The sequence below is a fragment of the Poromitra crassiceps genome (genome assembly GCF_964638095.1).
Source record: "Poromitra crassiceps genome assembly, chromosome: 3".
Classification (NCBI taxonomy): domain Eukaryota; kingdom Metazoa; phylum Chordata; class Actinopteri; order Beryciformes; family Melamphaidae; genus Poromitra; species Poromitra crassiceps.
Genome location: NC_139625.1, coordinates 56,228,598 through 56,240,622, shown reverse-complemented (window position 1 = coordinate 56,240,622; position 12,025 = coordinate 56,228,598). Strand labels below are relative to the sequence as shown.

The 12,025-nt window shown below is 43.8% G+C and overlaps 1 protein-coding gene across 1 annotated transcript; it reads left to right on the top strand.

Annotated features, from left to right (window-relative positions):
* Positions 1 to 321: 321 nt before the first annotated feature.
* On the top strand, positions 322 to 11,974 carry trim25l (tripartite motif containing 25, like). Its single transcript, XM_083634025.1, has 16 exons — positions 322 to 1,101; positions 2,068 to 2,163; positions 2,892 to 3,125; positions 4,073 to 4,232; positions 4,317 to 4,352; positions 4,515 to 4,553; positions 4,998 to 5,030; positions 5,133 to 5,186; positions 5,269 to 5,316; positions 5,458 to 5,520; positions 6,199 to 6,423; positions 6,639 to 6,740; positions 7,427 to 7,465; positions 7,558 to 7,626; positions 9,202 to 9,267; positions 10,194 to 11,974. The coding sequence occupies exons 1-16, from the start codon at positions 463 to 465 to the stop codon at positions 10,766 to 10,768; spliced, it is 2,478 nt and encodes an 825-aa protein (XP_083490151.1). The 5' UTR covers positions 322 to 462; the 3' UTR covers positions 10,769 to 11,974.
* Positions 11,975 to 12,025: the final 51 nt, after the last annotated feature.

Genomic DNA, 12,025 nt, shown 5'->3' with positions numbered 1-12,025 from the left:
ATCCCCATTATTTGTACTTTATTGCTAGCACTGTCCCCTATACTTGCAGAATCAACCTGAATCTTGAATCTTCATATTTCGGGGTCAGATATTGATTGGCTGCCCAGTAGCCTTCCAACTCAGTTTCAGTCTCAGACTGGGTTTAGTCAAATTATCATAATGGTCCCATTTGCACCTTCCACTTCTATGGCAGGTTTCCACCAACACCCGTTTTCCCCGCTAGACCTGCCTGGTGGCTCTCGCCCCGCCCAGCTCACCTCCACTGAATGAGTTGAACTGCTTTAAAAGCATTTCATTTTCCTCCTTTTGGTGCTGGAAAAGGACTAGCTCTCTCTCTCTCTTTCTCTCTTCTGCTGTTCTTCTGAGTCTTTCTCTAAACATCAGTATCCATACAGCCATTCCTCTCTCTGCTCTGTCCACCTGCCGGTTTCTTCTGTCTATTGTGTCTCACACAGTGCCAGGATGAGTGCTAAACTCTGGACGGAGGAGCAGTTCAACTGCCCTGTGTGTCTGGACCTCCCCAACGACCCCGTCACCATCCCCTGCGGCCACAGCTACTGCATGGCCTGCATCAAGGACTACTGGAGCAAGGATGACCCCAAGGGGATCTACAACTGCCCCCAGTGCCGCCAGACCTTCTGCCCCAAGCCCTGCCTGGCCAGGAACACCATGCTGGCCGAGGCCGTGGAGCAGCTCCGCAAAGGCGCCCTCATGTCTGATGTTCGCGAGTCTATGAGGAGCGCCCGCCGTGCCTCCGGCGCCTCCTCTTCCAAATCCAAAGGGGCGCAGAAGCTGTCTTCCTCGGCCGTGCCGTGCGACATGTGTCACAGCGAGCAGCGGGCGGCGATCAAGAGCTGTCTGGTGTGCATGAGCTCGTACTGCGAAGCCCACCTGAAACCCCACCAGACCCAGAAGGCCCTGAAGCAGCACGAGCTGATAGGGCCCACGGGCCGGCTGGCCGAGAAGATCTGCACCCAGCACAAGTACCTGCAGGAGTTCTACTGCCGCCAGTGCAAGGTGTTCGTCTGCTGGCTGTGCACCAGCAACCAGCACAAAGGCCACGAGAGTGTCTCCACCAAGGCCGAGCGCATGGAGAGACAGGTAGGCAGGGCCGGACGCTGTACAAGGCTGAGAGGGGGCCCTCGAAGGGCCATGAGAGGCCCTCAATGATCATGTAATTAGAGGGGGCTCTTGGAGTTCTAACCCAATATATATGCATTAGCAAAAGTCATTTTTAATAGGTGGTGTTTTACATTGTAGAATGCAATATAAGACAATGTCAAAAATGTTTCACACTATGGTAATATGCATAATAATGCTATATGGATGGGTCATCAGGGGTGAGGTCAAAATGTGGATATCTGTAGGCTATATGGGGAGGCAGCCACAGTGCAGTGGTAGTTCAGGAGATGTGTCCTGTGCATTCCATTTGCAAGACAGTTTTATAGCGAATGATTGAATGTCAATTGTCAATTGTCACAATTACATTTGGACTAGTCAACATTATATTATTATTATGGCTAGTTAGAAGTGCATTTTCCATACATACAAGTTATATTTCACTCATTTTAACTGATGTTTGTAGATGTAATTCAATAACCAATATTTGCATTTTCTTTGCCACAAATGAAAATAACAATATGGATCTGAATGATGACAAGTTAAACGTGAACAATAGATATTTATGATGAAATGAGTTGAATGACTAAAGGTTAAAAAACCAGCTTGCCATAGAGAGCGGGCCCTCCTGCCAGCTCCATTCTCTCAGTGATGGGTTTGTGTTTAAGGTGGTGTCCTCTCTCAGGTGCTAACTGCTGCTCCTTTTATGTCATATGACATTCCTAACTACATTCCAGACTATATTTATACTGCACCACCCTCTCCTACTGTGTTCTGCTCTATCTGACAGCTTTTCATTCATCCAACTGTTTCCTCATGCTTGCGTTTGTTTGTGGGTGACGTGTGTGACAAACATAGGTAGGCTATGATTGGAGAAGGCAGTTGTACATTTTTGGTCATACTGTATCTGCCAGTTTACACTGTCTAACTGCCCGTATTTTCATCCAGAAAGTGCTGACGGAGATGCAGGCAGAGAATAGCCAGAGGCTGAAAGGCAGAGAGCACGAGCTGAAACAGATGAAGAAGATGATGGAGGCGATGAAGGTGGGGTCAGAAGCTGGCCTTGGTCAAATATGATGGGTGTGGTTCATGAAGGAACACACACCCATGACGAATCATCATGTTCTGCACCTGTGTGTGCACATCACATTTACGTCGTGCAGGCATTTGCATACATAAACCGTTCATCTCTGTCCTCAGGGCTGGACAAAAATTGTACGGGAAAAGTTACTAGACTTTTCAATTTGTAGTCTCTATCTCACACCAGTGGTAGGGTTGGGCAATATATTATATTGATATTGTGATATGAGACTAGATTTTGCATATCGTTATATCATGATATGGCAAAATGTTTCCTTTTCCTGGTTTTAAAGGCTGCATGACAGTAAAGTGATGCAATTTTCTGAACTTATCAGACTGTTATTTGCCTTTACCCACTTAGTCATTATATCCACATTACTGATGATTATTCATCAAAAAATCTCATTGTGTAAATATTTTATGAAAGCACCAATAGTCAGGAAAGGAGAACCTGTCTTATTTTGATCACAAAAGTGTTTGTGACAAAATACCAAAAGATATCAAAATACCAAGATATAGTGTATCACCATTCAGCCTAAAAATACCGAGCTACTGTATGATTTCTGGTCCATATCGCCCAGCCCTAACCAGTGCTATTGCTAGTACTTCTCAAAATGAACAACCATGTTTCCCATAATCCCCCAGCCTTGACATGAACACCTATATAATGGGACCACCTTGTGTATGTCCAGTATTCTGCAGAGAGTGTTCATGGTGACACCGAGGAGGTGCTGTTGGAGCTGCAGCACTCTGTGGAGCGTCTTGCGGAGCTGCTGGAGGATCTGATGGAGCAGGCAGGCAGGGAGAAGATGGCCCAGGCCCAGGAGCTCACCCACAGCCTGGAGGCTGAGATCAACGAGCTGAGGAGGAGGGACACCGACATGAAGGACCTGGTCCGCTGTGAGGACCACATCCACTACCTGCAGGTGGGGTGGAGAGGCTTTGTGGTTGCATCAACATCTCTTGGCAACCATGGCTGGTGCTACCATGGAGGTCCAGTGCAGAATTAGCTGTATGTAAATCATGGACAATTAAGCAATATCACACTCAGGGTTGTGTGAATATCTTTAGCACTCAGCATGTGGCCTCCTGCATAGCATACAGTACAATAGCACTCCCTCGTGTGATATTGGTTAAATGATAAACTCCAAATGAAAAACAGAAGAGATGTTAACCATTCTATCGGCCAAATTGTACATTTAGAAATTAAATCAAGTGTTCACAGTCATTGTTGCACAAGAGCTGAGTAAGATATAAGTCAGCTAAGACAGGTAATGAAATTACTAAAAAATCTGTTGTTCATACACACGTGTGCCACCACCATATGTCACTTTACCAGATTCACAAACATCGAGCCCTGTATCTTTAAAGTTACAATTTATACAGTCTATAGCAGAGGGTTTCAAAGTGGGAGGCAGACCTCCCCAGGCGGCTCTAAACAGTTTCAGGGGAGGCTCAGTGAAAGTGAAAAAATATTAGGCTACATTAGTTATTACATTAGTTATCAAAAGGTCATCACATAGAATAGCCTAATTGTGTATGATTTGATTTGATAGTTCGGAGATACGTCATTTGGGGCAATTTTACTGTTTTTCCCACTTTCCCAGTCAGAAACTAATACATGCCTTCAGAAAGACCTTTTAATGTATTTGGTGTAGTCTGAAGTATGTCAAACAGCAATACCAGGCTATCTTGGCTCAATTGTTGAGTGGCAATGGGATCAAATAACATAATCATGATGGGGGAGGGGGGCTTTTCCAATGTACCAGCGTCTGAGGGGAGGCCCACATTCTCAGACTTTGAAAACCCCTGGTCTAAAGCCTACTTGAATAGGCCTACAGTCCTGTAAGTAAATGCCATGCTTCCCCCCCAGACATGTGAGTCTATGTGTAACCCCCTGGAGACGGGGGACCTGCCCAGTGTGGTGGCCAACACAGAGGCTTCCTTTGAGCCGGTCCGAGACGCCATCCTGGACCTCAGGGAGCGAGTGGAGGACCTGTGCAACCAGGAACTGAACAAGATCACCAAACAAGGTCCGTCACCACAACACCAACATGTCTCATCTTGTCTCTTATTGTGTCTTATCTTATTTCATCTTATTTTCTATTATTTTTCAGTCAACGACACAACACTGTTCATGTTGGGCGACGGCAGTGAGTTCCAATCATTATACTTCTTATTAAAATGGATATTATAAAAGTCGTAGTAGAGTTTAGTATGTTTATTATTATTATTATTATTACGTTTTCATGTTATCACCTGCAAGTTTGGTCGTCTTTCTTTCTTAACAATGTCATTCTTTTATCTCATATTAGAGAACCGGAATGAAGAACAGAAAGGAGGGATTTTTAAATGTGAGTTTCTTAATTTGTGTGTAATGAAATTAATTGTTACAGTAATCTTCCCTGGATAACCTTTCATGTAATGTAACATTATTGCTAATTTATTTTCTGTAGCTGTTGACGTAATGGAGTTTGAATATGTGGATTTTAACGTTTCTTGTATTTTATATCAAGATTTTTCTGAAAAATTAATCTTTTATTTCAATAGCTTCCATATAATGTGATGCAATGACTGTAAAGCACTCAAATCCAATATAAGGACATGTGTCCTATTTGTCCAGTGTAGTAGTAATTTCTGGTATTGATTCAGAGTCACCGCGTCACAGTACATGGAAAATCTATGGATCCTTGAAAAGTCATGGAAAAGTTTTGAAAATGTATGCATGAAAATGTGTGTGAACCCTGCAACAGGAAAACAAATTAAAATAATTAACAAACACTTCCCCTTTCTCATAGTGTTTTCTCGCAGCACACCCAGCCGCCCTCAGGGTATGTACCGTGCTTTCTTGTCTACAGCTGATCATTTCTCTCAGTCGACTTCCATACAAATGTATATTGGACATGTGCAGAAATGTCTTTCATGTGTCACAGCTCCGACACCGAGTGTCTCAGTCGGGGTCCGGGGCCCAGAAAGACGAGGAATAGGTACTGCACATAAACAGCAAATTAAACCATTTAACTAATTCAGTTGACCTGATATACCTCACACTGAACACTTGTTATTCAGGTGGGGGCCTCAGAACTCAAGATGTCAGGAGTAGAGATACACCAAGAGGTGAGAGAGAGAGAGAGAGAGAGAGAGAGAGAGAGAGAGAGAGAGAGAGAGAGTGTGTGTGTGTGTGTGTGTGTGTGTGTGTGTGTGTGTGTGTGTGTGTGTGTGCATGTTTTAAACCTGCACTCTTCTTCCTCATTGCAGACAGGGGAAACACGAGTTCACCCAGAGCCCGGGACAGACAGAGGAGAGAGGAAAGAGAGTCAGGTAAAAGACACACAGAGGGCTTAACTGTCACTTCCTGGCATGGCAGGTCGCACTGGTTCAGATCTCTCTCCAAAGCCACACTTCCTCATCATCATGTGGCCATTCCTTTCTCAGCAGAGGAACCGAACCAGCTATCCTTCACGTTAAAAGATCTTCAAGTAGATCTAGACTAGATCTAGACTAGATCTACTTGACTAGATATTCTGGTTTTGTTTGTTTTTGTTTTTGTCTTGTACTTTACCCATTTTTAGTCTTGTCTTGATATCAGCTCCTCGTTCTCTTATATCTTAATAAATAGGGATAATTCAACTGTCTTGTCTGTGCATTGATATGTGAATTATCAGCAAAAATGAACAGCATGGATGTCCTTGCTTGATAACAATCAAAGTAATGACCATAGCTGCATCCAGAGAAAGTAAGCTTTTCTGCCATTTGCATATAAGTTAGCTCAATGTGAGAGAATTACTATACTTGTACTGTACTTACACTTATAATGGGGGGGAATCAGGGGTTGCTTGTGTTTTTTTTAATATCCACTTCAATCTGATATTAAGGGGTAATAACAAAAGTACCAACTGGTTTTCTGATCAGTAACTAATGTTATTACTGAAATTGAAATAGTAATTTGACACACTTTTACTCACCGAGTGTCTTTGTCCTTCCATGTCTTCCTGACAGTGAGATCAACCAACTCCAGAGCCAGTCCCACTCCCAGTCGGAGGGAGTCCCAGTCTCTGTGGAACAGACCCAGCCAGACCCAGAGCCAGGCTGTCCCTGCTGCTGCTCCAGCTCCGGCTCCAGCCCCCATCCCAGCTCCGGTCCAGGCTCCAACCCCAACCCCAGCTCCAACCCCAACCCCAACCCCAACCCCAACCCCAACCCCAACCCCAGCATCAACTGGAGGTACGATATCCAGTCCAAGATTACCCATCTATGTGAAAAAGTGCCCTATCCTCACTAACGGCCCCACCGACATGCAAAAACTGCATAGTGGCACTTTAACGTTCAACCCCGAGCTTCAAGGTCCAGTCCGCAAAACTTAAATAATCTTGCGAGAATATAAAACGATTCCTTTGTTTGCGTCCTTCTCATCCTGTCTCGTCTTGCGGTTCGCTCAGCTTTCAGCCGGATGTCGTCCATCAGCAGCCTCTTCCGCTCCCATCGGCGTGGCGCCACCCCAGCCACCCCAGTCAGCAACACCTCGTCTGGAGGAAGTCCATGTAAGACCCTATATACTGTGTATACCCATCTAATCCTACCTTAAAGGAATACAGTAGTTAATTTTTGTTTAAAGCTTAGCCCTATTTGCTACTTACCAATGGTGATGTTGATTGGTAGAGTTCTTTCTCGCCACAATCCATGCTGTTCCTCATAGCAGCTCTGGAAAGTTGGGGAAAACAAATGCAAGGTCAACGGGGTCACGCTCCTGTCTGTGCAACACGCTCCTGTCTGTGCAACACGCTCCTGTCTGTGCAACACGCTCCTGTCTGTGCAACACGCTCCTGTCTGTGCAAGCTGACTGAGGCTCACTGGGTCACGCTCCTGTCTGTGCAAGCTGACTGAGGCTCACTGACATTTCATCCAGAGTGCTGAGTGCACACAAAGTACATTTCCAACTGTCCAGAGCTGCTATGAGGAGCAGCATGGATTGTGTTCAGGAAGAACTCTACCAATCAACATCATCATCCGCAGTATTATATAGCAAATAGGGCTAGACTTTTACAAAATGTGAACTATCCCTTTTAGTGTTCTGTGAGCGAGCTACTGTAACTTGTCCCAATTTCCCCCCGGGGATCATTAAAGTCTTTCTGATTCTGATTTCTGATTCTGAATACAATTGGCTACATAGCATGTTGTATGCATTTCTAACTATGGTTAACTGTGGGACACTCTCTACTCTCAACAGGGGGGATGACTGCTCTGGCTGAAACACCAACAGAAGAAGGTGAGTCTTTACAAGTATTAATTTCCATTCACATTATTTGCATGTGGATTGCTCTGTTATACTGATGTGTCTAACACTGTTTTATCTCTTAGTTAACCCCAGTCTCTTCTTGGATTCACCCACACCTGACTCCATGTTGAACACACCAGCTTTCCCAGCATGTGAGTTTACCTTTACTTCCAGGTTTTATCCTCTGTTATTCATGTTAAAATTATTCATCTCCAAATTTGTCTTGAGTTTTGGTTAAAGGAAAAATATATATATATAAACTCATACATGCAATATAGAGGAGAAAATGAATGCATTCACAGCATAACGTAAAGTTACAGGATGTTCAAAATGTGCAGTTAATACTGCTTGCTTAGTCTCGGTTCCCAGATAATTGGAAATCTCTGTCTGGGAACTTCTTTTTTTGTATCACATATTTTTATTGAATTTTAAATTGCAGAAACAAACAATCCTTCCCTCCCACCCACCCTTCCCTGAGCCATCATTACATACAAAAACAATAGTGACAAATCCCAAACTGAGATCCTAAACACAGAACACAAACCATTTGGATATGTATCCACATAGACCATTTGAGTGTACAAAGAAAGAAAACACACACACACACACACACACACACACACACACACACACACACACACACACACACACACACACACACACACACACACACACACACAAAACAAACCAACGACCAAAAGAAAATAAAGTGTGCAGCCTCACTTAGTAAATGCAGGGGTTGATTCCAATAATGCAATAAATGAATCCCATATTTTATGAAAAATATGACTTTTTTGTTTGATTACATATGTAAGTCTTTCAATCGCTAAGCATGAAGAGAGCTCTTTAATCCACATGTTCAAAGAAGGACCACAAACATTTTTCCAGTGTCTAGCAAAAAGGCGTTTCGCATGTAATAAGCATAGGTTGACTAACCTACTTTCATGAGTTCTTAGGGCCATTGTTTCTGGAATAAGACCAAGAATACATATCTCTGGTACCTCAGGAATTTCTTTGTTAATGATGGTGGAGATTGTGGCAATTATTTCCTTCCAAAAGTCTAGAATATGTTTACATTTCCAAATACAATGAAATAGAGTTCCTTTCTCTGTTCTACACTTTATACAACTGTCTGGGACATTAGGGTTACATTTATTGAGTTTTTCAGGAGTTATATATGTTCTCATAAGCCAATTATATTGGATCAGTTTGAATCTACTATTAATGGATATTGTTTGCGCTTGATAACAGTCTGGGAACTTCTTATCAAAAATAGTTGCTTGAACGGCAGCGAGACCGGCTGACAAACCTACATCCCTATGTCACGTTACCGGAAATGACCCCCCCCCCCACCCCAAACACCCCCCCTCCAAACCCAAGATTATCCTCCGTAGTGAAACAAACTGGAGATACAACGAATCACTTTGTATCACAGAGATGGATGCCCCAACGTTACATTTGATTCTGTTTTATCCGTTTACAAGCAGACGACCTCTGTACTCTTCTGCATGAAGGGCCACCCCAAAGACACTGGATTGGTTCTGCGAACTGCGATCCTGTTTTTTCCCTTCAAACTCTCAAATTGTTTCACCCCGTTTTAACAAGGAAAGCTGGGAGAAAGTTATCAGTCTCTAACGTTAGTTGAGGTTGAGCAACGCAGATAAAGACTGGGAACTGAGTCTACTGTTTGTTAATCAATGAACTGACTGACTGTTGTGCTTTTCCAGTCAGGGAGATCAACCTTGATAGCATCCAGGCTCCAGAGCCAAGGAGCAGAGAGGAGTTCCTCCAGCGTGAGTCTGACAAACATGATCATTCTCAATTACATTCTCAATGTGAAACTGCACAATTACATTTTAGATTTAAACTGATTTACCATGAGTGAAAAATGTATGTCAGACTATCTATCTATCTATCTATCTATCTATCTATCTATCTATCTATCTATCTTATATCTATAAAAGGGAGCAAGTGAGCAATGTTTGTCTGTCCATTTCTATTTTTGTCCCACTGATGTCATAGGCATTGTCACATCACTGAAGATGTCATAGACATTGTGACATAATCAGTGATGTCATAAGAGCAATTGCGAAGTTGACAATCACAATGTCAGTGCCTTTGACATAATCAGTGATGTCTTAAGATGATTTTGGTCAATAATGATATCACTGTTGACATCACTGATGATGTCATAGACATTGTGACATCATCAGTGGGACTCGCTTATAAGATGTTTATGAGATCACTGATGTCACAATGCTATTTATGACATCACTGATGATCATCAGTGCCTATGACATCATCAGCATTGTGACATCATCAGTGACAGTGATGTCATCAGTGATGCGAAGTTGGGCATTTGTGCGCTGCGCAGGCGAGGCCACGCAACAGCCGAGCTGAGGGGGAGGCCGCACAGCGGGCGAGCCTAGGGTTTCGGGGCCGATACCCTAGTTACTTTAAAGTGCGGGTGTCCTTTTAATATCACATGTACATTTTTGGCACCCCTATGTGGGCTCATTACAGTTAAAAACTAATATTCTTAAAGTGTAACTAAACCCCAAAAGCTAATCTGTGTAAAGGCTGACATCTAATGGTGGGGGGGAAAGCATGCTACTGTGTATTGGTTGATCTTTGGTAGCAGGTGATGTCACCTCTTGTACTCAATTCTGATTTGTCCTCATCCATCTCCCTCCCAAACCTCCCACTTCCTCCCTCCTAGACTCGGTGACCCTGACCCTTGACCCCAACACGGCCCACCGTCGGCTGGTGCTCTCCGAGGGCAACACCAAAGGCACCCTGCAGGCGGCGGCGCAGCACTACCCCGACACCCCGCAGCGCTTCGATGGCTGGACGCAGGTGCTGTGCCAGAGCCCGTTCGGCGCCCAGCGCTGCTACTGGGAGGTGGAGTGGCGAGGGAGGGGCTCCTCCATGGGCGTGGCCTACGGGGCGCTGAACAGAAAGGGGGCGGACGCCAGGGCGGGGCTCGGCTACAACGCCCAGTCCTGGAGCCTGGAGCTGTCGGACACCTGCTGCTCCGCCATGCACGACAACGAAAAGCGGGACATCGCCGTCACCTACTCACCGCGCCTTGGCGTCTTCCTGGACATGTCGGTGGGGACGCTGGCCTTCTACAGCGTGGCCGAGAGTATGACGCACCTGCACACCTTCCGTGCCAACTTCACCCAGCCGCTTTACGCCGCCTTCGGGGTGGGCAGCGGGGTCGGGGTGGGGCTGGACTTCGCCCTCGGACAGTTCAGCTCGAGCTCCGACAGCATCAAGATCTGTCCCATGTGAGGACAAGGCCTGTTAGGCAGTGCATTCAATTTATAATGGTGCGTTCACAACGTTGCATGGGAATTACAATTTTATGGTTAAAAGTTCACGCTGTTTGAACTCGTTTGGATCCACAATTTCATGAAGTTTTCTGTAGACTTTGGTAGCTCCTGATCAGCTCTTCATCCGTAACATACTGATGATGCATGCATATTGTACAGCAAACTAAGCATTGCAATGTCAACCGCAAATGAAAAAAATCCAGCGAGTACCTGTGTCCTACCATGGGGTTTTATTTGAGTTGTGATTAGAATGACTTGTGATGTGATGAAAACTAAACTGTTCTTTTCCCCCATTTTACTTGAAATGAATAATCACTCCCTACACTTGACTACAGCGAGGCTACTTCCTTATTAGTGACATCAGTATCCAGGAATCATGGTCCATCACCAAACCAACAAGTTCCTAATCAGTATTTACCATCTGAAAGCAGAGGTAAACTACCGTACATCTTCATATAAAAGCTGACACAAATGCTATTTTTAAGACATTTAATCTACCATTTTGACTATGACTTGAATGCAGCATAAGGGTCCATCCATCTATTTGAGTCTGTCAGTTCCCCCCTAAATCTAAATTTAGGCTATTCCAAGTCATATAATGAAAACTCACAATTTAGATTTAATTTAGCATAAATCTTATGCTCGAGTTCATAAGGAGTTCTAATAAATCAGTGAGTCGAGTCTTTTTTATTTGAGAATCACTTTCCATTGCTTTATTTAAAAAAACAGAGGCAACTGATAGCCATGGCCCATGAGTATTTTACAAAGGATATAGCCTTAGAGGGGATGCATGAGGAGGTCACAGGACAATTCATAATTTAACAAAAGAAGCATAAACCTCATAGATAACCCACAACCATGTGACATGGAAAAGCGCAGGGCTTTAGTTGAACACAGAACACACACCTATGATATGAACAGTCTCAATGTGCCTCCTCCCTCTCCTCCAACATCAAACTCCAACTTCCCATTGTTAAATGTTACAGCTAACATATAACACATATATGCACACACACACAAGCCAACAGAGTAATTCATTTCTTCAAAAATAAAAAGTTTTGGTTCGATAACAGTAAAAAAAAAATTGATTCCCTTTTGTGGGTCTCTACGTCTGGAAAGCTAACAAAAACAACTGCTGCATACAATATATTAAAATCTGATGAAATGTTAGCGACATTATTACTATAGCCAATAACAAGTTAAACTTACTGTATCT

Bases quoted from the DNA above. Each gene is read 5' to 3' on its own strand.
- trim25l (XM_083634025.1), top strand. From the start codon at position 463: ATGAGTGCTAAACTCTGGACGGAGGAGCAGTTCAACTGCCCTGTGTGT. The intron at 5,317-5,457 runs GTGAGAGAGAGA...TCCTCATTGCAG, and splicing joins GAGTAGAGATACACCAAGAG to ACAGGGGAAACACGAGTTCA. The intron at 5,521-6,198 runs GTAAAAGACACA...TCTTCCTGACAG, and splicing joins GAGAGAGGAAAGAGAGTCAG to TGAGATCAACCAACTCCAGA.